The sequence below is a fragment of the Stegastes partitus genome, unplaced genomic scaffold (genome assembly GCF_000690725.1).
Source record: "Stegastes partitus isolate 25-593 unplaced genomic scaffold, Stegastes_partitus-1.0.2 Scaffold133, whole genome shotgun sequence".
Lineage (NCBI taxonomy): Eukaryota > Metazoa > Chordata > Actinopteri > Pomacentridae > Stegastes > Stegastes partitus.
In genome coordinates this window covers 590,397-617,851 of record NW_007577864.1, presented here as the reverse complement: position 1 = coordinate 617,851, position 27,455 = coordinate 590,397, and the positions used below count along the sequence as shown (strand labels likewise).

The window sequence follows — 27,455 nt, the reverse complement described above, 5'->3', positions numbered from 1 at the left end:
ATGGATATTCACTGCAAAGCAGACCCCTTCTCAGCGATGCACCGTGAGTATGCTGAATTAGTTTATAGAGCAAAACATCGCTGCGATTTAACTTTAATTCCTGCACAAATTAGACCCAGTGCGTTTGGAACGATTGCGCTTTAATTTACGCACAAATCAGGCAGTTAGAAATATTTAAATGGATATATTAATATATATTTATTTGAAGTCCACTGAGGCTCGTTGTTTGGCGACGTTTTATTTCTGTATCTCAGGTGAACACAGTTCTTGGCGATTCAAGACATTTTTTTTATTTTTAAAATAGTTTACGGTCCTTTAAAACATTGGCGTTTTACCTAAAGAGTCATTTTTTAAAAATAGGTTTAAAAGGAGTAATTTTGAAATGAAATAAAGGAGAATAGAGGAAATGAGAACACATGGCTGCTGAAATGTTTTAGAACAAGACAAATCTGGGGAACTTTTAAACGCACATGGGACGCTGGAGAGTTTAGTTTTTATTCTTATTTTTTCGTGAAGTTTGTTGTGGAAACTTTATGGACTCAGAGGTCAGTTAAAGCGGGAACACAGAAGCTGCTTCATGCGTACGTTTAGTGTTAAGTGAGAAAATGGGGGAATTTAAATACAAAGCTTTTTATTACACGTGAAACGACGAGATGCTTTTAGGGGAGACAAGAGCACGTTGTGTGTAAATGTTATTCTCTCACTTTAGATGTTGGTGGTAAAAGAATAATAATAAAAAAAAAAAAAACGTCCTGCCGGCTGGAGTAGCTGTTGTTGTAACTGCTGCTTTTCTTCACGTTTTCCTCCATATGATATGCGTAAAGAAGACCCGGACTCTGCCTAAATTATTTATCCCCTCCTCATTCGCACAATCCGCGTTGGTAATATGAGTTATCAAAGCTTATTTTAATTATTTACAATAATTGTGCAAGGAAAATTAAACAGGTTGAAACATAATATGTGCGACATGTGTTAGGCTGCAGTGCAGTGGAGATGCTCTTGGAAAATATTGCCTAACCAGGCCAGTGTGTAGGGAGAGGAGGGGGGAGCTTTACTGGATATGTTTTTAGTCTTTAAAAAAAATTGAAAAATAAAATAAAATTACAGATGTGTTTTGATTTTTAGGAGCCAGTATTAGATTTTTTAATTTTACGCACGGTATTTGAACGCAACGCGAGATGTTTAAATTGATTCCTTTTTATTTGGAAAGCTTCAATTAAATTCCTATCATGTATTATTATTATTATTATTATCATTATTATTATTATTAGCTGCTGATTTAAAATATTTCAGGCTGCTAAAAATTCCAAAGCGTGTATTTTTGGTTTGAACACACGCAGCACAAAAATAAACGCGCGCACATGGAGGGAAAGCGCGTCTTCTGCAGGTATGTAATGTTATGTCCCCCCTGCCTGTGTTGCTGTTGTATCCCACGCAGGGCACGGCGGTGTGAACCAGCTCGGCGGGGTGTTTGTGAACGGCAGACCCCTCCCGGACGTGGTGAGGCAGCGGATAGTGGAGCTGGCCCACCAGGGCGTCCGGCCCTGCGACATCTCCAGACAGCTACGGGTCAGTCACGGCTGTGTCAGCAAAATCCTCGGCAGGTAAAAGGGGGGATCCACTACCAACCAGAGCCCTATGTGTGTCAAACATCAATCTTTCTATAGCTCCTATATATGCGCACCCAGCTCTATTTCAGCCTCAGTCATCGGTTATATAGGCAGGTCATTTTTTTCTCTTTTTTTTCCCCCTTCTTTCTTTATTTTTTATTTATTTCTTATTTTATTTTTATTTTTTGCTTGAACACAGCAGTTTTGCGTCCGAGATTTTTTTTTTCCTCATCCATCACCTGCAGCCTCGCAAGAGAGAGAGAAAAAAAAAGCATCATAATCATGAAATAAATGTTAGGAGGGGAGTTTACAGCTAAATATTAATGATAGAAAGAAAAGAAAAATATCCGAGAGAAATATGAGGCTGTTTTAATATTACAGGAGAAAATACCACAACCATGAGACGCAAATTGGAATATTAGGAAGATTAAGAAAACCACAACGGCCAATATAAACTTCAGTCCATTGGAGAAATAAAACATCAACACTGTCCGTTTCTTTATATATATTTTTTTCTATCAGTGTAAAAGCTACTTGAAACCTAAGAAATTAGCTCATTTTTTACTTCAGAGCACAAATGCTGTGAGATAATATTTTGAAATATATTTTTTTCAGCTATCAGAAGGCATTTCAGAGGTATTTCATTTCACACACACTGAATGTTTGTCACCAACATTTACCAATAGGTCATGGTGGCATGTCGTGCATGCTACTGTAAGCTCATGCAGACTTGAAAAAAAAAACAAAAAAACAACCTGAGGTCCAAACTGTGCTCTTACAGCTAAACTGTCCTTTTGTTCTGTCCGTCTCACTGCTCATATTGTTTCATTTTAATTACACTGCTTTTCGTTGAAAATCAGCTCTGTTCGCCTTCCAGCTGACACTCAATTAGGCCCATTTTACAGCACACTTCCACACCAATTAATAGATTAATGCCGCCATCATATTCCTAGGTAATTTTTTTTGTGTGCAGTACATGTAACTGCAGAAGGTCGATGGAGATTTGTTTCCACACAAACGATTCTTTATTTTTATTTTATTTTTTTAGTCACCTTTCTCATTGATCACACGAATGACTTGATTTTGTGAAATGAAGGAGGGATCCAGATTCAGGAACACTCGCTCTGTCCCCATGCAGGTACTACGAAACCGGCAGTATTAAACCCGGAGTCATTGGTGGCTCCAAACCAAAGGTCGCAACTCCGAAAGTGGTGGATAAAATTGCAGAATATAAGCGCCAGAATCCAACCATGTTCGCTTGGGAGATAAGGGACCGACTACTGGCTGAGGGCGTCTGCGACAACGACACGGTTCCCAGCGTTTCATCCATCAACAGGTAGGTGGTAATAACGGTTTTATTCCATTTTATTATATTATGGAAAGCGTGGCAAATTGCGCAAAGGCGCGTAAATTCGCCCTGAAACGAAGCTTATTTCTTTCTAAATGTGTACATACACATAAGAGGAAAAAAAACGCAACTGAGGCAAATTGGATTAATCAGGCGGTATTTTCTTTGCGTAAATCATCACCGAAATAAGCAGATAGCTCCTTTATCTTCGCATACAAGGCTGAACTATAGTCAATTCCAGCCGAGCCTATCCGGGGTGGTCTCACAAGTGCAATTCAATCCCCTGTGCGGCCCTCCACAACACAGGCAGCACGGGAGCTGAGGCTGGGGCCACGAAGAATCACATCTGTCTCGATAAAAACCGATCAATACCGCGTAACCAGATCCAGAGGCAGAAGGAAATACCCAACAAAGTCGTTCAATACGCGGACCACACTGCGACACAGGAGGCAGGAGCCTCTTTATTGCCAGACAATTGCTCTGTTTTCCAACACCGAGGTGTGGAGCGACAACAGATCACACATTTAGGCTCACAGTATGGTTGAACAATTCCTGAATTATTATTATTATTATTATTATTATTATTATTATTATTATTATTATTACAATATAATTAGTAAAATATAGAAAATTGAAGAAAGTGACATTACTCCTGGCCTGACAAAAAGTGTTGATTAAATGGACTATAAAAGAGTTTCTGTTCTGGTGAAGCAGCTACAGACACCCTACACCTTCACCTTTCCCACATGAAGCGGGACAGCAGCAGTGGACAAAGTCTCTTTAGACAGAGGACGCTGCTGCTGAAAAGCCCCACTGCATGTGTGCAAAGTGAAAAAGCCCCGTAGTGCTCTGCCAGTGATGAACTTTGGTTAGGAGGCACTGTTCCAGAGAGCTGGTCATCAGCATTACATTTTAATGAGCTGAAGAGAGTCTCATAACACATAGCAGCTAAATGCAGGAGAGAGATGAATCTTTACAGAAAAAGAAGAAGAAAAAAAAAAGAAGAGAGAAACATTTGGAAATCTGGCTGCTTTGGAAATGATGGTGTCAACAGGTTCGCTGGCACCATTCTTTGTTTTCACCTGTTGTGCATGAAACCAGGGAAATATATTTCTTTGATCTTTTTTTAAAAAATATGTTACTATATTAGTGATAATGTGTTCAGCTTTGTGAAACAGCACGATTAGGACAAGCTGTGTCCTTTGAAACCACTTTGGCTTCCACATTAATGATTAACATCAGACTTTGTGCACAAATCTGCATTTTTCTTTTTTAAATTCCTAAAGCATGGCCTCACAAATCACAACAAAACAATCAGCCGACTTCACTCGTGACTTTTAGTCCCCCAAATTCTGCATTGGCATTCAATAACGGTTAATTGACATTTATTTTACTGCATGTATAGTATTTTGACCATCTTAACATTAACTCCAGTGGTAGTTGCCTATAATTTTCACATGTATGGCTTTTTTAAAATATTGTTTGAATTTCTTGCTGCTGCTTGTTAAAAGGGAGGGTTGGGAATAATGTGGAGGAGGAAGAAAAAGGGAGGAATAGAGGCAGAGAAATAGACAGTGGACCCCTGGTGGTCTCTGTGGTTAAAGAGCTGACCTCTGCTCTGTTGACTAAAGAGGATGTCCTGGCTTTAAACACATTTTTCCTGCATGAATTATTAAAGATTACACAGAGACTGGGTTGCACTTTGTTTTGTTGTCGCAGAGAGGAGTTTCCACCCGCTGCACCATGCCCAGTGGACAAAGGCGTACCCATAAGCGGCTTTCAATCATATCGATCTACATTTTAATATTTCTTTGGGGATTTTTTTTTTTTTTTTTTTACATCAGCCAAACACCGAAGTCGTTAATTCACCCATCCAAATTGCTTATTCAATATCAACAACATAGACTCGAAACAAAGTCCTTGAATTTATGAGACTCCCTCGAGTCATGAGGTCAGATAACTGTTGTGGTGAGATGTTAGAAATTCAAATAAAATATTGATGTGTGTTTTCTGGAGGAGACTACTAGCCTTTGTTGCCCTGCCTGAAGGAGAAGAGTATGGAGGACACATGAGATAGTGAGGGGAATGAAAAGAGTCTGATGTACATTTTTTTGCCCCTGAGGAAGTTAACCCCGTAGCTGCCTGATTCAGAATTGATGGCTTATTGCTGGATGCTGCATGCACACGTGGACGTCATTCGCCCTCATCTGCAGTCTGTAAAAGTCTGTTTTTGTCACACTTCTGGAGTGCGAGGGGCTTCCATGTGGGATTTCTGTGGGTATACAACGCTGCCTGTTATTCAATGATCTCACGTTCATCTGTCAATCAAAAGATTACCATAGTCATGCTTTAATGTAATGCGATCATGTCCCATAAGAGCTAAAGCTGAGCTCGTGTAAATCCCACTGTTACAGTTTGTTTTACTAAAAGAATTACAGCAAGCGTCACATTTACAAATGTAAAAATCATCTCCAATTTAGCTCTCGTAATTTTCAGATTATTGTGACACCTGCTTTTTTTATTTTTTTATTTTTTTTTCCAAAGTGTACCACAGATTAAACGACATTGGATGTGGCAGTGGTCTCAGCTTGGGCCAATGAGATACTATTGCTTTCCTGTCACATATAATTTATAGATCACCATTTGCATCTGCTGTTCCTCGCCAGCATTTGTCGTCAACTTTTCTATCTGGGAGTCCCAATCAATAGGCTCTGATTCTCAGTGAGCCTGGAGGATTCCTGTGTGCTACACTTAGCGAGTAAAAAAGACCACAAAAAAAAAAAAAACTACAACGGACACCTACCTGAGAGGTGACAGTGAAATAGAGACAGAAATAGAAAAAAATTGAATTGGAGGAGAGCAAAGAGAAAGAAAAGGAAAGAGAGTGATGAGGGTTTTTGAAAGACAGCCATTGTAAAGTACAGTAAAGCAGATAGCACAGTGGACAGCAAAGTATAAATGAGAAAAGAGGATGAGGGTGGGAGTGAAAGATCAGGTCTGAGAGATGGCGAGAGAAGGAGAGAGCGAGGAGGAAAGAGGGAGTGGGGAGCAGGAGAGGGAGATTATTAGAGTTGGCCAGGTAGAGCCAGTGAAGCTGATCATTGAGGTGAATTGATGTGATTTCATGCTTTGTTTGCAAGATCATTCAGACCAAAGTGCAATGAAGACTTTCCCGCCACATCACATCTTACTGGTATAGGGACTTTATCATATTTCTAACCTCAGAATCCAGCTAGATTGAATCCACAATCTCAGGGGGCAGCGCCTATTCAGCCTCACACAGGAGCACAGAGATTGCCCCCAAAGCCCCGAGATTGGCTATTTGTGACAGGGGGGCCTGAATATGAGGATACAAGCGCTCCCCCAAACGATGGAGCACTTGTACATGCACGGACGTAAGTGGACGTGATGTGCCACGTTTAAGCGTCCCGCGGTGGCCGGTCCGGTGTGAAATCTCAATGCTCTGGAAGCGCTATTGATTGATCCGTGTCTGTTGTTCACTTTGCCAGGATTATCCGCACCAAAGTCCAGCAGCAATTCCACCCGTCCCCTGATGGATCTGTTACGCCGCTCTCCACGCCCGGCCATACCATAGGTGAGCCCGACACGGACAGATTACAGTCAAATGAGCCAATCAGGGCGGCAGAAAGAGGAAGGAAACTATGACCCATATGCACCTGAATAAACGCACAAATAACCCACTTACTCCGGCGTATACTGTACACACACACACACACACACACACTAACTCAGCTTTCTCCGTCAGTGCCCAGCACAGCCTCCCCTCCTGTGACCAGTGCCTCCAACGATCCCGTAGGATCCTACTCCATCAACGGCATTCTGGGTATTCCCCGCTCCAATGGCGAGAAGAGGAAACGAGACGATGGTAAGGGAGACACAAGATCCTTTTGTTTTTCCGTCCTTTTAATTCTCTTCATCACTCATCTCCTACTTTTTTTTTTTTTCTTTTCTTTTCTTTTCTTTTCCTGTGTGTGAAGAAGATGGCATTTATGACAGCGCTGCAGCCAAGTGTGTTTCTGTGTGCCGTCTCCAGTGACTTGTTATGTTGTATATCAGGCAGGGCAAGTGTTGAGAGAGTGCTGTGATTCAATCAGCTTTTTTTGATGCCCTGCGTTTTACCATACAGATATGCCTACAGAGCTGCATCTCAATTTTACACCACGCTCAGACGTACTGTAGATATTCCATATAGCTGTCATACAACTCTAATCCCCCTTGGCAAGGCATCAACACTGCTGCTCTGTGCTTTCATTCTTGTAATGGTAGAAAAAGAAGCTCTTTTGTGATCCCCTTGCACGGATGCTATCAGCTAATATTCTGCACTGTATAAAAACACAAGCAGATCTTTTTTTTTACTCAGTAGTGATGCATTAAAACAGGGCAAAAAAAAAACAAAAAACATGAAGACGTCAAATGATAAAGTTTTTTTTTTTACTACACACTAGCAAGGGACTGGCAAACAAATAGACCTAGATACGCTCAAAGATTAAGTGGAAGCCTATCCGGTCCAAGCCAGAATTTCTCATTCCTAGGCAAGAGAGTGGACACACACTGCCTGAGGGCTAATAGATTATCGGTTGTGCAAACAATTGGCTTTTTTTAATGCCTATGAATTAACATGTCCCTGGTGGAGGCCTGAACAGGTGTAGGAACAGACCGGTGGAGGCAGGGAAGGGGCTGCGCGTGTGCCTGTGTGTGTGTGTGTGTGTGTGTGTGTGTGTGTGCGTGCGTGCAAATGTGTGTTTCTGTGCTTTGAGGTGGCTGATGGGATGATATGGTTGAAAATGATCTCAAAGAGCACTTATCAAAACAGGCCACTTCCTTCTTTTATGTTTCTGTCTCTTTAGTTCTCTGGAGTGGCAACCACTTGGATGGAAGGAAAATAGGACATTGTAAGTTCAAGTTAGACAACCTTCTCTTTTGCTTTGGTCAATCAGACCACAATACTCTCTTCACACTTTGCTGTTTTATTTATTTATGTTGCTTTTCCTGGGTTATGAGCTTATGAGATGTGGCGGAGGAGGGGGGATTTATTTTTTTTTTTTCCCAATAAATAATCTCCCGGGAAGTTAAAATAAATTACGCTAAAGTGACTGTGGAAAATCATATTTTCCATGTAATGGCATGCAGTTCAATATACATTAATGCACAGCGTAGCTTATTTAGAATTGTTATCAGGCAAATAATAGCTGTGGATTTCCAAAGTACAATTCATTTATATTTTTAATGACTCTAAACTTGACAATTCCCTTTAATTTGGCCTGTGATAACAAGAAACCCACTGCAGTTTTTTGTGTTTGGTTATTTGTGGTAATTTTCAATTTCCCACATTTTTAGTTTAATGCCAGCGTTGTTTTTTTTTTTGTTTTGTTTTTTCTACAGAGTAAGTAGGGGGTGTCTCAGCAGCAGCAACATGTTTCTCTGTCAGACAACTTAGTAAATACATAACTAATTAAAAATCTAAGGAAATAAATAAATATATTGGAAACAAGTAGAGTTCCAATGCAAAGGGTTTTCACATTGTTGAGAATATTCTCTCTTCAGTCTTATTTGCATGTCTGTGTCTAATCAAAGTTTTGAGCTTGAAGGTGTTACGTGTTTGTGCTTTTCTTGTGATAATGTTGCCATGCCAAATATGAACAAAAAAAAAAAAAGCATTGTGCAGTCCTTGTGGCGCTGGTGTCGTGATGTTGGGTGGTTGTGATCCTGGTGTGACTGAAGTCAGCGGTTGCCCTTTTAGGAAGAAAAAGGTCCCCATTACTGCAGGGCTGTAGAGATAATGTAGTGTGACACGCGTTATGTACACCAGGTCCCCGTAAGACGAGCTTCAGGGACATAGGTGCCATAAGAGCTATTAATCTGTCCTTGTCATGTGTTATTGCAAATTAAAAGTAGCATGTTACACTGGACGCCTTTGAGTGAAGATGGGAGGTGGAAAACGAGAGACAGAGGAGCAGGGTAATGAGAGAGAGAGAGAAAAAAAAGAAAAGTAGGGTTTATGAGGGGAGGAGGGAAGAAGGAGGTCCTGGCAGCCTCAATGAGAATTGAGCAAGGATTAGTTTTCGGATCTGTGCGTGCGTACGTACACACCTATGCACGGAAATGCGCCTTTTTTTGTGTGTTTGTGTGTAACTTTTGTGGCTTCCGATGCTCTTCACATAGCGAACATAGTGACATTTAAAAAGAATTTGCAATTCTGCAGAGAAAAGCTATTAATTCACAAATTAACATCTCTCCCCCCCTTCCCCTCCACTCCCTCCCTCTATCTTGGATGTGCAAGCTATCGAAAAGACAAAAGAAATAGCCTTAAGGGGGGAAAAGAGAGAGTCTCAGTCCTATCTGTGGAGAGATTGGTTTGCATGTCTGCAAGCAGCGATACCAATTATGCCAGTGCTGGGAGAATGCGTCTCAATGCGCCCCCTCTCCTTTACCCCCCCCTCCAACACACCCTCCTCCTCCACCACCTCCCACTACCACCACCACCACCACCACCGCCACCACCCCCCGACTCCGAATCTATCCATAGCCAGATTTATTTGTGTATCTCATTACAGGAAATGGAATGTTGTTCCTGCCAAATGCATTAATAGTGAAGTGGGGAAATTAGCCTGTTGTACAGCTTGCTCTCACTCAGTCATTTAAACCTATGGTGGAGGTGGAAGCCAAGAAAAGACAGAGAGGATTGGGTGACAACTGCTGTGTGATTGTAAAATGTGTATTACGGTGCTAGAAGTTCGCGCGCTCGTTTCAAAAAAAGTTTTTCTCCAAGTTAATTTCGAGCTAATTAATATGTGGCGTACCTGCTGTAATTTGCTCGCTTTTTATTAGGGCTTTTATGTAAATTCAGTGTTTTCCTAGTCTTAGCATACAGTGGCAGGTTACAGCTGACCCTCCCGCTGTTTGCAGTCAGGTTGATGTGACCTGAGTGTGCGTTTCTCTCGTCACTGGCTCACCACGTCCTGGATGGAGCCCAGCGGAGCTCCTGGGGAGGACAGGCAGTAGGGTGCTACGGTGATAAATTAGATGGAGAAAGCAAAGGTCATAACTTGTGATTGTAGCGTGGGTGTGGGATGAGTGTAGAAGGAGCTGATGAGTGTGTGAGAGAGGAGAGAAGAAAAAAAAATATGGCCTAGCAGGTTGTTCATTCATGACATAAAAGAATGATCGTAGGCAGCAGCCGGAATCATATCAACCTTGCTCAATAGCTTGAAAAAAAATGAATACAGTCGCTGTTTTTGATTTGTTCCCATTTGATATTTGGCCCCTTTTGGAGAATGCCCAGAGAGTATCTCTTAACACATATGACCCATTTGCAGAGTTTAAATCAGTTAGTGTATGGATTTGAACCTGGGCCTACACTGGTTGACTAGTCAAGCCACTCCATGACAATGAGTCAATAGAGGATCACTTTAGAAAATAAATGCATCCAGAGCGAGACAGAAAAAAATGGAATCATGAGCGCCATGATGGCCCTGATGGGGTGTGTGTGAGAGAGAAAAGCCCAGGTTTGAGAGGGGCCACAGAGCGTAACATAGAGACAAGAAGCTGTTAGGGCCCTGACAGTAGAGGAGGCACAAAAGGGTCCACATTGCATTCCTCCCCCTCCTCCTTCTCTGCTCTATCTGTGTCTTTCTCCTCAACGTTTCATTTCTCCTCTTATTGTCCCCCTCTCTTCTCTCCGAGTCTTGTGGCTTCACCATTTGCATCGAGGCAACACGGCTGTGTGAGAGCCCGCGTACGGTTGTAAACAATATACAATGAGATCAGTCGCACAAAAATATAAAGAGGAGGGAATTCACTCAATGGAGAGGAATCATGTCAGAGAAAAGTCAATTACGGGCAGCAACGCCGAGAATTAATGGAGCGGTGCATTACTCAGCTTGAGGAGGGAGAAATGGCATGAGAAAAGTAGGGATACGTTAATTGCATTTCCACAAATACCCACCACACAGGGTGGCGACGTTAAACGACCGGCTGGTCCAGAGGAGGGAGATGAAAACAGAGGAGGACAAAGAAAAATAAGAGATGGGAGGTGAAGTCGCATTAGAGAGGGAGAGGGTGCAAAATATCTTAAATTTCAAGTTGTTTTTGTTCAAGCTGTAAATTACACATTTTCCTAAAACTAACTTTAAAAAAACAGATTATTTCAACTTGTTTTTAAGGCTTATTTTAATAACACAGTGCAGCAGTCTCAGCAGGATATTTTCATTTGATCAAATTTAGATTTCTACCGTGTGTTTCAAACATAATATTACTTTAGGTTCATTTTACAGTTTTGTTCAAATCACACACATCAAGATTAATTCAATGTCTTGCTCGTAGCCAGGAATCAAACCGTCAACTTTACATACAAAAACCAACTTACTCAACCATCTACTGTCAGTAATGTTCACAAACTAGATCCAAATATTCTCATACTTTTTATTTACTTATTCTAAACTTTCTGCCGTGTCAGAATATGAAATAAATAAAACAACTGGAGTGCTTCAAAATACTATCGACGCAGCCTCAGTGCTGGCAGTGAGAGCAAATATCAAATAAGCATCACTATGCCCGCTGACAGTCAGTACACTGGTTGGTGGTGCTAAATCGAATTAATAAAGCTCTTAAACACGCCACAACATAACAGGATCTTAACAGCCATGGCAGTGTTTCTGCCTCTCTCCTCTCTCTCCCCCACCCCACCCACCTCTCTCCTTTCCGCTTCAGAGGTTTCATAAATATAGCTAGCTTACAGGGAAGGAGTGTTCACCCTCTGGGTATACCAGTTTGTTTGTGCTCTCTCTCTCCCTCTCTTTTTTTTTTTTTTTTCTTCTTCTTCTTTTTTTTTTTTTTTTCCCAAGCTAAACAGCATTTTTAAAAACATCAACGAATGATCCACAATTTGCAATAGCATCATTTCACCTATCAGCGGAGGACGAATAAGTAAACGGTTGACTCGCAGCCTCTGATCTAGGGAACCCCATGTCATTGATTTACGGAGGGAGCCAGGCAGTGTGTAGGAATTCATTTGCCTTTCAAACGAGCCTCCACCTCTACTCTGCTCTGAGTTATCTTATCACAGGAACAGGAGAGATGAAAGAAGGACATTAAGTGCCACCATGCCACCACAGGACGTTAACATCCCCCTTAGAGACAAAGCAAAAAACAACAGCTTTTGATGCCACTGAGGTCCGTTTTACAATAGCGACTGTCACTGGTTAACTCTGTGTGTGTGTGTGTGTGTGTGTGTGTGTGTGTGTGTACAAACGGCTGAAAGTGCACAAGCATAAGTTTGTGGAAAAAACTTTTAAATTTTCACAGCAAAAAGACCAGTTGCAGTTTCATATCAGGTGTTGATTTGCTTGTGCTTTGAGTTGCTACAAAGCTGCAAAGTCCTCTTAAAACGTTTGAACCCGTGATAAACTATCTAACTCGTGGGCACAATAAGGTCACAAAGCATCTGCTCAAGCTGATCAAAGACGGTATTTACCAGAAAGTGCACCACGTGTGAATGTCACCGTTGGAGATTCTTGTTTTTATATCACTTTGTCTCCTCACACGTTGGTGTTAAAACAAAGAGACGCAGTCAGCTGGGGCTGTGGGAGTGATAAGAGAATACCTGCTGAGACACCCAAAGGGGTTGAAGAAACACTGAGAGAACGAAACAAGCCAGTCAATGAGACACACACACACACACACACACACACACGCATGCACGCACAATCTGACAGTCGGGCTTCACACTCCACTTGACACGCTGACTGTCAAAGGATGAATCTGATTTATTGCAGCTATCTTATGATATGTGTCAAACATGAAGCTCTAATGGCAAATTCTGAAAATAAATGATTTACTGTTATTCCTTTTTAAAAGCTAAATCAGGAGTTTTTGGGCCACATAAATTTGAAATATATTCACATAAATATTTTAGAGAAGTGAAAGAATAATGAGAATGATGTGCAACGTGATCATCAAAAATTTTGCCACATTTTGATTCATATTTTTTAACCTTTCGTGTGTATTTTTATTCTAATTTTTTTTAACTTTCATGTGTAAACGAACCTCTAAAACATCCAATAGTAATATAGATGCCTGCCCGTCAATTAACAGATTCTAAAGTCAGCTTTTTACTTTGCTTATGGTGCTTTTGTTGAAATGTAGATCACAGAAAGTGCACCAAAAAGTATCCTATGATGGGGATCTACGTCCTTTCACCGCCAGTTCAGAGGGCCTTATTAAGTGTGTAAGGGTGTTGCTGAGTATAAGCATGCTCCTCCGCGTTGAATGACAAACACTTGCTATTGATCAAGCTTGCCTCTTTTCTCAGACCAGCTGATATGAGGTAATTAATGACTCCATTTTCTTCTGTACCACAGACAACAATTGAGTTTCATACAGCAACACAAGTGCTGCTCCACCCCCAGCATCCCGAACCCTCCAACCAATGGAGCCGTTTGAGAAGAGAAAAAAAAAAAAGCCTGTGCTAAAATATTCTGTAAACTCGTAGCAGGAAAAACACATGCGGCAGGAGAAAAATCTGATTCCTTTATAAATGTTACACAAAGCTAAAGTCAATATATTTTAGCTGCGAAACACACATACACACTCTCATACCCAATTGCAGTCCTCTATTCCATTCTCTCCATGGATCTATTTCTTGGTGCGAATCGGGTTCATCCTCTGGCCTCAGCCATTGAAAAAAGGTCAAGCAGCCGAGCAGAATGGCAATAACGCCCCTGAAATGGTACCATCAGTGGAACATGATTGATCAATTGAATTCCATAGCACAGAAAAATGTGGGATTAAGTAGAGTATTATACGCACAATGAGTTGAGGCATGATGTTCATTCCAAGTTCATTTCGCCTCCCTCCTCTGCTAGCGGATCAGGCAATCAATAGCGGCCTTGCATATCATATATCACCGCTGGCTCGCCCAGGAGAGAACATAATCTGCTGCAAATTTAGAATGACAGATTTGTACGGGAGCTAAAGCCCTCATCCGCTGTTGGTGGCGCAGTATAGAGAGGAAAAGGGGAGGGTGGTGGGAGGCAGCCAGGAGAGTGGAGGTTCCTGGAATGCTGGCTGGAGGTTTTAGCTGTAGATTCTTTTTTTTTTTTTTTCCCCTTTCAGTGTTCAGGACATGATGAGTGAGCAGAGGGAGAGCTGCAGTGGCGGCGGTGGGCTCCCTGGCCGAGTTGATAGGGTCAGAGATCAGAAGAACGAGGGAAGCACAGGCTCATTTGTTTATATAGAGTGTGACCAAGTGAGGAAATGCATACGCTTGCCCTCGACGCCCCGTCCTCATTGGGCCCTGAGTACCATCCCCACTCCATTCTGTTTTCCACGAGACAGGCAATATGTGGGGGATGGAAGGAGAGAAAGAGAGACAGAGAGAGGCAAGGGTAATATGTTCAGGAGGAAATAGTACAGTTAAATAATGGCTCTCCATTTCCCGCTGGCAGAATGAGAGGCTCTGTATGTAATCGCCAGCCCTACTTTCTCCTCCTGAAACACACGGTCTCCCTTACAAGTATATATTTGCACTGAAGGTAATCCATCAATTACCATAGACCTATCACATGATGACCGTGCTGATGGTGGCTGCGAGGAGGAGTGGTGGTGGTGGGGGGAGGCAGAGAGCTGCTCTAGTGAGTGTATGTATGAGAGGAAGGGAGAGAGAGAGAGAGAGACAGAGAGGGGAGATAAAAGCCAGACATGATGGTGGGTCTCCCTGAATTTACTACCGCTCCTCATGCCATCACTCTCACACCCGTTGAGCTCAGAAATTTTTTTTTCCTCGTGCTTATCTCACAATGCTAGAATAATATCAAGTAAAACGACTGGAGCCTTGCCCTGATGCAGAATGTTGTCACCCTCCCTCCCTCCCTCTCCTTCCCTTTCCCTCCTCCTCTCCTTCTTCCCTTAGATGGCTCTGATGGTTCAGGCCCGGGCAGCGACTCTCAGGGCAGCGTGGAAAGTTTAAGGAAGCACCTGCGAGCAGATGCCTTCACCCAGCAGCAGCTGGAGGCCCTGGACCGTGTGTTTGAAAGGCCTTCTTACCCCGATGTCTTCCCCACTTCAGAACACATTAAACCCGAACAGGTTTGACACTCAGATTTTCTCATATTGGAATCTACTGCAACCAAGTTTCTTCCATGCCTGTCTGTAAAATAATTTACACTGATTTCTAACATTATATAGTGACTTCGGTAAATATTCTGACACGGGTGACAAAAAGCTCCGTGCAACTTCTTGCTCAAAGCAACCTACAAGCCTACAGCCTATTACAGCGGATAACCTTTATTTACATTCATTAGACTGTTAAACAACAAGAGACTATTAATTTTTCCATTGGAACTCTATGTGGGTGCCCATGCAGCCTTAGCAGTGCCCTAATTGAGTTCATTTTCATCTCTGCGCGATCGCGGGGAATTACAGCGGCGATAAATCAGAGGGACAGCCCCTCAGCCTGCTATACAGCCCCTAATGCAGCTAATTACCAAAGTGATTTCTACGGCAAGATCAATACCAAAACGAATTGGAAATGACTTGCAATCACAAAGAGTGGAGGAGAAGGTATTAAAAAGGCGAGAGGGGGGTAGGGGAGGGGGGAGAAAAACGGCGTCAGAATGGTCCAGAAAAATCAGTTTTAATTTAATGTAATATTAATCAGACTGCTTTCCACTCTTTCCGCGCACCTCCTTTTTTCTCCCTGTTTCCAACACCCCCTCCTTTTCTTAAACTGGTGAAAAGGTGGGATATTAGGCTATTAGGGGCTTGTCTGGTGTCTGCGTCAGGGCATTAAAAAGCCATTTTGAAGAGGCCAGGCTGAATAGGCCTCATCCCTCCCACACTTCTGGCAGCCATGTGGTCAGGTCATTCAGGCCCCTCTGTGCTTGCCACTCGCCCTCCGCCCAGCCCTGCCCAGCCCTACCCACAGCCCATCTGCATGACAAAATGGCTCTTGTGCTGCTGAGGCCCAGCGGAATAGAGAGGAACATCCAGCCTAGTGCCAGGGAACAGTTGTAAGCAGACAATTAGAGTTTATCTGGGATAGAGGCAGACAAGACTGGGGTCACCAGCTCGGCCCTGTGGGACCCCAACCCATTGAGACAAACAGATGCACACACGCACTCTGAGACAAACACTCGTAGACACAAATGTGTGCACACACACTTATCCTTTCAAAGAAGAGCTGGGTCAGGAAGTGTCATCTCATTAACAAACAGGATTCATCCCAACGGCGAGCGGAGTCTTAACCTGAGATTAAAGCGAATAAATGCTAAAGAGACGAGTTGGTTTCTGATCCTCACATGAAGTTTTTTAACTGCAACAAACTGTGAATGAGAAACTGTATTAAAAAAGATGAAAGATGGCTGAAACTCTGCAGAACGCTTTTTATAACAGTAAAAAAGAAATCCAACCAAATCCTTCGATATGAAGTAAAAATACACATAAAAGAATAAAAGTTATAAAACAATGCACACTATTTTAACATTTTATTAACCTAGTTTTATGTGTTCATCCTGGAGGCAAAGCACAAAGGCTGATTTTGAGGTTGTACTCCCCTTTAAAAAAACACACCACATGTCTCTCCTGTAACAAAGCCCTGAATGTCTCCTCCCTTGACTGGTCACAGGGATGACTGCAGTGGAGCACAAAGAGCCAGCTGACACCCCGTCCTTTCACTCCTCTCCCAATCCCTCTCTCATCCCTCTCTCCCTTTCTGCCTTCTCCTCAGACAAGCCCTAATGCATGCATACATCATCATAGGTCTTGGTAAAGCATGGGGAGCGGGGACGGGGGCGATGTTCACAGAATTCACCGGAAATATTCAGAGTGAAACACAGTGAGGGGATCACGCGTAGCTTCCTCAAATACACCAGGGGGCTTCACTCAAACATATTTCATATATTGTTCCCTAAACGGGGAAATCTGCTTCAAATCTGGCATGCAAAATGAGCCTACCTGCAGTGCATGAGTGACATTAACCAGATCATGACCTGATCTAGTGGAATGTTAAATTTAATAAAGGCAGTGTGAATTGCTCCCTTTGATTGCCACCTGCTCACATGTGTTTTTTTTTTTTTTTGTCTACAGGCGAATGAGTACACTCTCCCATCCCTGAATACTGGCCTGGAAGATGTAAAGCCGAGCCTCTCCACCAGCGCCAGCTCCGACCTCGCCTCCAGTGTCTCCCAGAGTTACTCTGTTGTGACAGGTACAATCTGACTCATGCTACACTGAACCCTAAAAGAATATACACAGCTGCAGCAGGCCAAAGACATCTGCACCAGGGTGGTCAAATTTAGTCAGTGCTAAGAACGCAAGCATAGTAATGCGTGCTATCAAATTCTTCTGACTTTTCCTTTGTCTCGTGCCGAGTTTACCTGATTTCCAAAAGTTTTTCATCCCAATTATCACAAATATTAGTTGCAGCTAGAAAAGATGGTGCTCCTTATTCAAGCTACTGATAATATGGATCATTTCTTTGAAGATTTTGTGGTTTCACTTTTACATTATCAGTACCACAACTTAAAAAAATCCACAAATTGGAAAAAGTCAGCTCCTCCTTCATCATCAAGTTCTGATCGCCACTTTCCTGTGGCACGCACATTTTCCACTAATACAAAACTCTTATCACAGACTGAAAAAGCTCTTTCAAGGCACTTTTTTTGAGGCACCCCGTGTTTATTTCTAAGGGACAGAGCGAGGCGATATATCATCTGAGCCCATTAAATCCTACAGGTCTTTCACACACCGCTCCTAACTGGCTATTGTGTTAGCCTGGATTGGCCCGCTAACAGATTGACTGGGAGCACTTCTCATAAGAGACAGCTGCTGTTCTCGCCACGACACGACGTTGTCATCAAAGGCTATCATAGCTTGTTGATTGACAGCGGCTGGAATGGCACTGTGGCTGGCTGGCTGCCTCATGCTGTGGATAGAGAGAGAGGGAGCGACCCAGATACAGATGAGATGCAGACAGTGAAAGAAACACCGAAATTACAGGGGTTTCTCTGATTGCTGTTGTGCGGCGGTAGCTCCCACTGAGAGCCAACGTGCACTGGCAGGTGCAATGTATTGAATATCTTGTAGTATCTGTATCATCTAACCCACACCAACCCACCGTGGCTTCTTTTTTTGCTCAACTGTCCAGGTTGATGGCCACCTGGTTAATTGAAATATTGTTTCATTGTGGCTGTTGAGGCTTTTTCCCAGGAGAGGTTAGGTTTACTGATGGCCACACCGGCTCGAGAATAATATGTCAGCCTTTTAATAAAAGTCCCATAATTATGCAGTGGGAATCAAAGTCAATGAGTGTGCTCTGTGTGTGTTCGTGTGTATGTGTGAGAGCGTAAGCAAAGAGGAGGACAGCATGATTGAAAACTGCAGTGGCCCTTCTCATATGATCCCTATAGTCCAGCCCCAGACTCGGGCGCAGAGCTATGGGAAAAGAAAGACCCCCTTTTTATTCCTGAATATGTGGGAGGTAGCTTTGCCCCAGAAAGTTGGGCCTCAGGAGAAGAAAGGTGTGTTTTTGTCTTTTATGCTGGGCTCCTCCTATGAAAGTGGTCTCGCTCTGGGGAGCACACTCATAGCAGGTGGCCTCCAAGCCACCTGGGGGCCTGGGGCCTCCTAAAGCGATACATGTGAGGGCCACAGATTGCATAAAGAGCAGGCGAACTAACAAAACTTTCCTTAAAGTGGAATATGACAGTATGTTTGGGTGCAGCCATTTAAAAAAAAATAAAAATGCGCTTGAGTATTTTGAACACCAAATTAAACTCAGAAGTAATATCCAGTAAACTTTTATTACTCAATTTTCACTAGTATGCAAAGTAATGCGTGAGGCATTTGATTGTGTGTAGGTTATTAGTGCATAATATTATCTTTTCTGCCATTAGCAAACCCTGTAAATAGGAATGTATGCCAAGGCTGAAAAAATGCTAAATTACCTTCCTCACTTAGGCTGGGATCCAATTATCAATAAATTATGTTCTCATACTGGATGGAGCTATGAGATTATATTCATTCTTTAAATGTTTTCTGCTCCCAATTAAAATTCATGCAGTTATTGATCTTGTTGATTTTTATGTCCTGGAATTTGCATAATCTATTAAAGATGAATGATTAATGAAGTGCTCAGTTTTCGCATTCCAGGGGCGCTAGTGAAAGCAATGTCGACTATCTTTTGTGTCCTCTGTTTACCCTAATGTGTGAAAGAGATGGTTACCTAGAAGGGAGGGTGGCGGCCAAATCAGAAAGAGATTTAGTGCGCTGAAATGCACCGCTGGGATTTAAGCACCTACGTCCTCTAAAAAGAAAATCCTTACATATTAATATTTCTACAATTTGAATATGTAAATGATAATTCATTGTAATGCTACTATTTTAGTGCAAACAAAAACACAAAAAGTGAGGAAAATATTCTCTGAATGAGCAACATACTGAATCTTGCTCTTGCAAATACTGCAAGTGTATATTATTAAATTGAATGTATTTAATTATTACCTCATTTAAAATAGCATTGAATTGGAAAATGTTTAAATGGGGCACTTGCTTCTACTAGTTGTAGAGAAGCGGTTGTACTCGTCTGTGTTTGTATCCAGTTGATGAATTGTTTAGTGTGTCCGTGGATACATGTCATGATTCACCGCTGGTCTCTGGCTCTGATCCAGCATTTGTGTGCGTCTACGTAGTTTTCTACTGATACCTGACCAGGGCAAGCAACACACAGTATCCTGTAGATCCTGCACGTGCAGTTATTTTAATTCTGGCATGCTTTATATGTCAGTATACTTTACGGTAGTTAAAAAGGGTTACACCCATTGAGAGTTCTGAGGTCTCTGTGCAGGCTGGGCAAGTTAATCATTCTCAACAGAGCCTGTGGGACAGCGTAGGTGCAAATGGGCACCCCTCTGATCCACTACAACTCTAGCAGATGTGACGAGTTGATGCTTTTACATGTTTTTTTTTATCTGTTCGTTTATCTATTTCTCACTCTCTCTATGAACGAAAAGTGACAAAACTTTACGGACAAAAGAGGTGAGCGCTTTACCTGAGATGAATTTTAGCCGAAACGCACACCACACTCTGGGGCTCTTTTTTTGGGAGCTGGCAGTACCAGCTTTTCTCTGCTGGGTGGCAAACAACAAGCAGTCACCTAACCTGCGGTGCCTGGTGTGTGGCCTGCTGACAAACGGCTTGTCTCAGCTCAGTTAACACCTGCAGCCCCAAGCTTGGAAATTAATGTTTATATCACACCCCCCCACCAATAGCACACTAACCTTTGAGCACACATTTGATAATGAATGACGTTAAACCTGCGGATGGGGAATTCAGGCTATTTGGCTCTGCAAATATTCTTTACTCATTCACAATTAGATACAGCCTTTGTCTGTTCCTGTTTCATTATTTTGGATCTGAGGAGTTACGTAAACTGCTACAATGCAAGAAAGTAAAATACTGTACTTGAAACAAACATGTCCCTGTCAGGATAAATTTAACATTTAATTCTCTGTAGACTCCTCTCCAGATGACAGTTCCCTGACTACAGAAGAGGGAAGTTTTGCTTTGAACACACTGGAGGAATGAAAAAAGTTCTCGGTATAGATTGAATGTCAGCCTTTCAAAGCAAGAGTTCTACCTTTAAATGGCTTGCGCGCCGAAGTTCCTCCGTATACATTTAAAACTGAAATGCTCACTTGAGAGAAGTCGGTTGTAGCTATATCTGGAAACATCACTCCAAGGATTGCTGTAGATTCTTAACAGTCCATTTCTATGGTTGATGGGGTCTGTAGATGTGGTATCAGTGGAGGAGCAGAGACAGATGTTGGAGAACTCTATACCATCTCTCCTCTCTCGGAGATGTGTTTGCTGAGGAGAAAAGTCCCCGAGGACCCTAAGTTTATCTTCCATCTCCATCATCAGGGCCTGTGATTTGACAGACTCCCTTTACCCGGGCGCTGCCTCGTCTCCAGGACAATAAGCAACACCATGTCTGATTAGTTTCAGAGTTCAGTGGTCTTGAACGCAGCATTTGTATCGGTTGTTGTTGCGTCGTAACCCCTGTCTGTTTGACAACGGTTGCTCGGGCGCTGAGAAAACACAAGCCTACAGTAGTATGCAGGAAGTCTCCGATACAGTGTAAACACACCTGACCTGGACCTCGTGTTTGATGCCCTCATTCTCATCCTGAAGCTCAGATTAATGTTTGAAAGGTTCGGTTGGCAGCATACCCTGGCAACAAGGTGCTACTAAATTTGATAATATACCTGCATGAGCAAGGTTCACTTAAAGGAGCTATTTGAGGTGGTAGCTGCACAATCCACTTTCTGAAACTGTGATACATAGTGATTGGATTATGTTCTCCTGTAGTCAACACTAGTGGAGAATGCCATATTTATAATGTGTTTCAAAATGTTTTCTTTATTTTGAATATTCTAAGGTTGGCTGCAGTGAAAATGTGTGTTCAGTTCAATGTTTTAGGCTTTCTGTGCATGAATGTGGGTAAAAATGTCTCAGTTCTGTGTGTGTGTGTGGAATATACTGAAATGCTGTTATGGTGCTTCTTACTAAAGCTGGTCCCCTGTCTTCTTATCAGTGAGTGCCTGTTCCATGGATGTGTGTATGTGTGCAAATCAACTGCAGGGCAACTGGACTTTGGAAAGCTGTTCTCACTTTAAAGATTTTAACAGACTACGTGTTAGCTATAATTAACTGCAGAGCAGAACTAAGCACAAGGGATTTGCCGTCATTCCTAAATGCAGACCCCATTTCCAATAAATCTATGACATACTTAGACAGTGCATGTGACAAAGTTTTGGTCCGTCCAATTAAATGCAAAGCCCACTCATTAGAATATTTCTGTTCAAGACAGAGTTTCATAGCAACCATCCTTTTTAATGATCTGATCATACGTTAAAAACGTTACATCGTGTTGTTCCCTCTATAGCGATGACATTTGTCAGAGATTAGGTGGGATGAAGGTATTTGCTGTAATTGCAACACCTTTGTGTAAATCCACATTTACAGCTGTCACAGAGACAAAGAGGGCGAATGAGATTTGGAGAACCTGTTGTAATTTTTTTTTCTTCTATGGGAAAGCAGTGAGTTGCATTGCCTGATTCTCTGGTGTGAGGTTCTTAGGGCTGACAGTGTTGCGCTCCCCTTCCATAGAACAGCCCTTATCTTAATGAGGAATCGCAACACACAGTCCTGTTGTAAAACAACAATGATGGGGGAAGCAGCTAATGAGGCTATCATGGTGTCGGAGAAAGAGCCATCTCTCCCTACAGGCCCCAGCAAACAGAGCAGCCTCATGCAGTAGGCATGAAGAGGCCAGAGACAGAGTTCACATTGATTGCATAGGTTTGCGAGGCAGAGCCAGTGAAATGAAAGATGCCAAGACTCATCAGCCAAATTAGATCAAAGTGTAGAGTTTTGAACTGTCTGCAAGCCGATTGTTTGGTTATTTGTGGGAGTGATTTTGTTGTGAGAAAGCAGCCGTGAGATTATGTTGTTTGTTTTCCCAAAACCTTGGGGAAATTTTTTACGCATTTGAGCTTGATTGATCAGGCGCGATGTGTTGTTGCTACATTTCACTGGTGTATGTTTCCACTTAGTTGAATGAATTACTGCTGGGTGCATATGAGATTATTAATATAAGCTATGTAAATGAACAAATCAAGTGCTAAAGACTGTTTATCAATTCAGTATTCATATAAAATGTCTGCTCTTGAGTTCGTAGAAGATAGGAAGTTAATGTATAAAAGCAAGTGCGCTTCTTGTAATGTTCCTCAGTCTCAGATTCTCTTTAATTCCTACGGTTGATAAGAACTTGAAATCCAGGCTCTGTTTTCTTTATTACTCAGTGGCAGCGTTTGGTTATGTGCCTGATGAATCTAAAATATACCGCTCTGACAGACGTGATTTTTTTTTCCATCTATTTTTTTTTGCCAATAGCATTCCTTTTGTTTTTTAGACATTCATATACATTCATCTTATCATACATGTGTGACTGATTTGAACATGTGTACAGTATGTGTGGAGTTGTATGCCCGCATTATATCAAGTTTTTTCTTTTCTTTTTTTTTTTCCCCACCTGCCAGAATCTCACCCGTCATATCCACCTTCCATGTGTGTAAAGCGGGAGCCCCATGAGGCATCCTTTGCCCCCTTCACCCCCTCCTCTGTTGGGGATTCTGCTCTAGCTGACATCTTGCCCCACCAGTCCAGCCTCTCTGTAGATGCCTCTACTCCCAGCTACCTTGCTCATGCCCACGGCCCCTGCTACAGCCAGTATGCCAGCCAGCCCTTTATAGCAGGTACAATTTTACCCATAAGGCCCACGTAGCCGGATAAAAAATCCAATCAGTCTCACTGTGTTCAGCTGATTTGCCTTTGTGTTCATTTTTAGCAATTTCGTAATTCTCAATTATACACCAAATTAAAGCGGCCGCCTCTCACGTTGCTTTGTGGCCTAACTGTTGTGTATACAAGAGCAAAACTGACTGTTTGGCCCTCATTAAGAGCAACTGCTCTTGCCCCCGTTCCACCCTGCTTTTCTCCACATTTGACCCCTTACTCGTCTCTCGAGTTAACAATAGCACTCCCAGTCTTTCCAGCCTCGTGACAGACCCAAAGTCTGGGGGGCCAGAGGAGGCCAAAAGGGAACAAGAGAGGGAGGGAGGGAGGGAAAGAGGGAGGAAGGGAGGGAGGGGGGGTTCAAAAGCAGACATGTAGAGCTGATGCTGGGCCTGCTTTGGACCGATATCTCCCAGTTCTGTGCGCCCCTTCATCCAGCCAGGCCCGATGCTGTCACTGTTAATTACAGGGGTGAATGTGGAGCAGAGAGCAGAGAGAGCTCTCACTGGGCTGATGCTCCTGTCACTCTTAGCTGCTGAGAACATTAGTGCATTAAGGTTATGTTGTTGTAGCCTCTGATTAAATAACTGTATGAAAACAAATAACTTTTTCTAAATTTCGTGCAAACTGCCTCGTGATATAGACAAGTGATATTTCCAGGTTGGTACCCAGGATTTTACTTAGTGCATGGTGGGATAGGCCCCTCCAACCCCAAGCCTATTTGGAAATGGATGGACAGCATACAACCGCTTATGGTGCATCATTTTACAGATTTAATGATTTTTTTATTTTTTTTTTTAGCATTCTGACCTAATTTCCTTTACAAAACTGCAAAATAAGCTTGCACAAGAAATTAAATGGACACAAAGTGGCGCTGCTTTTTACTGACTATATGCATCAGTTCACTTGGTGATTTGTCTGTTTTACATTAAATGTCAGAATTGTAGTATTTAATTTAAGTTTCAGAGGTTGTAAAAAAAAAAAAAGATTGTGGAAAATACAATAACACAAAGACATTGTTGCTATTGGACAAGATGTAGAAAAATGTCCCCAGAAGATGTGCAATCCTGGTACCTGACAAGATATACCAGATGAAATTTACATACTACAGATTAGCAAAATGATTTTGTTTAGGCATTTAGTTGAGGTTAAGGATAGATGGGGGAAAAGTCAACAGCGACTTTAAGCCCAAAACACAACATGTGAGGTGCGTTGATTTGAACCCAGGGTCTTTCTCTAAGTTCTTTTGTTGCCTAATCCTAATCACACATGTGGCTCAGGATGCAAACCCTGGACCGGTTTAACTCTCAAGAAGAAACAAAGGATATAAATTTAGCTTTTTTTGTGTGTCTGAGCACCCTTGTAATACAGAGCCTTTTTCTGTGTACTTGCAGGTCGAGACATGGCCAGTACCACCTTACCTGGCTACCCGCCTCATGTCCCCCCCACAGGACAAGGCAGCTACCCCACCTCCACACTCGCCGGAATGGTTCCTGGTAGGTGATGCTACTCCCCTTTTTATGATGCCATTAATTTTACTGTTAGAGGTTTTGTTTCTCTAGATAGTCCCCTTCAGGGGATCTTGTAGAACTTGAGGTCACTTAACAATACACATGTATACTAACAAAAAAAAAAAAAAGTATACTTTAAAAAAAAAAAAAATGGAAACACAATCACTGTTAAGACAGGCAAGAAACCTTAAAGCCTCGCTCTTGACTCAAAGGATTGAAGCAAGCTTGTTATAGCTTTGTTAGACTGCGGTTAGCGTGTGGTTAGCGTCTGTGGATGAGGACATTAGATGAACTCGATAGGCGATCACCACAATCAGTGGCCGTGAGATAGGACAGTTCCTCTCAGTTACACTCCAGCTCCCAGCGCTCATTACCCTCGCCGTGTCCACACAGCGCACTCTCACCAGCCCCGTCGATAAACACTGCTTTTGCTCCTCTCCTCGCCTCCCCGGACACCCAGGGCTGCAGAGCGTATCTCTTTCCCCTCTACTTAACCTGCAGTTCAGGTTCACAGCAAACAGTTAAGGGTCAAAACACAGAGGCGTGGAGGGCCTGTAAATATTTAAATCACTATCTCTCTCAGGGATGAGCTCAAGTTACACAACCAGCAGTGAGGATGCTATAGATGCCAGCATGTGTAGATCTGTCCTCCAAACAACTGAAAACACAATTCCCCTTTATTGCTGGGAGACATGTAGCCCTCACACTGGCCAATAATCAAAGCTGGCTCGCAGCATTTACAGGTGAGCTCAGTGTACACGAGGGCAACATTTTAGGACATGAACAGAGGTGAAAGGACTAAATTAAGAAAATTTCTTATGATTCTTAGATTATATCCTGGATGAATGAATAAGCCCGAAAACAAGCACAAAAATCCAGCGGTTGTGGGTTTTTTTTCACCTGGTGGCGAATGACAAAGATTTAGTGACCGGCCCCAAACACTGTTAAAGCAGAGGCCATTCTTCAGCAGCTTCATATAAAACCCAGCCTTTATAGTCTCATAAAAGAAAGAAACCTGCGGACCCCCAGCATCGCTCTCTGATATCCCCTCACCCTCCCGTCCTTTCCACTGCACAGGGAGAAGGACAATAAGAGTCTCTGAGAACCTATTAGGGAGTTTTGAAGCGGAGCATCATTGCTTAAAAGCAGGACAGAAAAAAAAAAATAAAAGCGCTGAAGTCCTAACTTAGGAAAAGAACAGAGGAAATCCTGAAGACTAACAGAGGATTAATAAAACGATCAGTTCACTTGAAGTGACTGTGGAGAGAAGCAGCCAGGACAAAACAATTCCCTGTTGTGTGACAAGATTCGAATGTGGGTGCAATGTAACTGGGTGAAAATGCAGATTTAAAGCTTAATATTTTACAGTTCTGTTCATCAGCTCTTCATTCATGGTTGTTTGTACCTGCTTGTTGTCTAGGAGGGGACTTTTCTGGAAACCCTTACTCTCATCCACAATACACAACTTACAATGAAGCTTGGCGGTTCAGCAATCCAGCATTATTAAGTAAGTGGCTTTGTCTTATATGATAAAAACTCTCATACTGTACATAAATGCATTATTGGACCTATTTATAAACAGTTAGAAAAATCTCAAATATTCGCTATTGTTGAACCTTTACACACATTTGTCTTACGTGATGTTTGACCTCGTGGTTTCCAACGGCTCGTTCTTCTGTTAACTTTCAGGTTCCCCTTATTATTATAGTGCCGCATCCCGTGGCTCCGCACCTCCCACTGCTGCCACTGCCTACGACCGCCACTAGTTACCCTGGAGACCAGCTCAAACTGCAGGGCCAGAGCTTCGGCCTCCATATTGTCCCTGTCTGAGAAACACTGAGGTCGAAGGGAAGCGAGGTGGAATCCTAAACGAAAGCCCGTCATCTTGCGCGACGTGGAGGAAGGATGGGCGAGGTCGACGCCGGTGCACCCAGCTTCGGCGTTACACTCTTTGGGTCAGAAAAAAAGGAAAAAAGAAAAAAGGGCCCATGGGCGTTCGGAGCTCACCTATCATGCCCTCACTCTCTCACAGGCCTGAACATTTCCAGAATGACTTTAAGAGATTATATAAATATATATATTATAAAATATAAATTGAAGAAAAACAGTGTGAAGAATACCATGTGGAAAAAAAATGTTGTGGGTTTTTAATTTTTGTTTCTTTGTTGCTGTTGTTGTTGTTGTTATTTTATTCATGGATCCTCACATTCCTTTATGTAACGAACTGCAGTATTTTTCTGCTCTGAAGAGAGAAAGTCCAGGGGAGTTGACAGTGGTCCCATGGCTGGATAATGTAGCGACTTGAACCAGTGTTGTGGGGCCCCCGCTGACACTTAATGAGATCCTGGCTCCACACTGTAGAACAGGCTTTACTCTGGTGCTTTGACTACGTCTTCTGCTCCCATTTCACCAGTCCCGCCCAAATTATCAGATAAACACAGCATGCCCTGCGACATTCACTGACCCTGCAGACCAACGGCAACATCACGCTCCCTGTGGCAAACAATCAGATGTAAAAATGTAAATCATTTCGCAAAGTATTAAAAAAAATGTGGCGACCCCAAACTCAAAAACGGTCTGGCTGCAATTTGAAATACTTTAAATTATTTTTTA

General features: G+C 42.5%; 1 protein-coding gene across 6 annotated transcripts; it reads left to right on the top strand.

The window, feature by feature from the left end:
• On the top strand, window positions 1–26,672 carry pax2a (paired box 2a). 6 transcript variants are annotated; one of them, XM_008278832.1, is made up of 11 exons: window positions 1–43; window positions 1,439–1,604; window positions 2,749–2,946; window positions 6,468–6,553; window positions 6,725–6,844; window positions 7,827–7,871; window positions 14,888–15,063; window positions 17,062–17,182; window positions 24,726–24,827; window positions 26,263–26,349; window positions 26,532–26,608. In XM_008278832.1, exons 1-11 carry the CDS (start codon window positions 1–3, stop codon window positions 26,606–26,608), a joined length of 1,221 nt encoding a protein of 406 aa, XP_008277054.1. The 6 variants fall into 6 exon arrangements, with proteins under 6 accessions (XP_008277054.1, XP_008277051.1, XP_008277050.1 ...); XM_008278829.1 differs by having other exon boundaries at window positions 1,427–1,604; XM_008278828.1 differs by lacking the exon at window positions 7,827–7,871 and having other exon boundaries at window positions 1,436–1,604; window positions 26,551–26,672.
• The last annotated feature ends 783 nt before the right edge of the window (window positions 26,673–27,455 follow it).

Bases quoted from the DNA above. Each gene is read 5' to 3' on its own strand.
- pax2a (XM_008278829.1), top strand. From the start codon at position 1: ATGGATATTCACTGCAAAGCAGACCCCTTCTCAGCGATGCACC. The intron at 2,947-6,467 runs GTAGGTGGTAAT...TCACTTTGCCAG, and splicing joins AGCGTTTCATCCATCAACAG to GATTATCCGCACCAAAGTCC. The intron at 24,828-26,262 runs GTAGGTGATGCT...CTTGTTGTCTAG, and splicing joins ACTCGCCGGAATGGTTCCTG to GAGGGGACTTTTCTGGAAAC.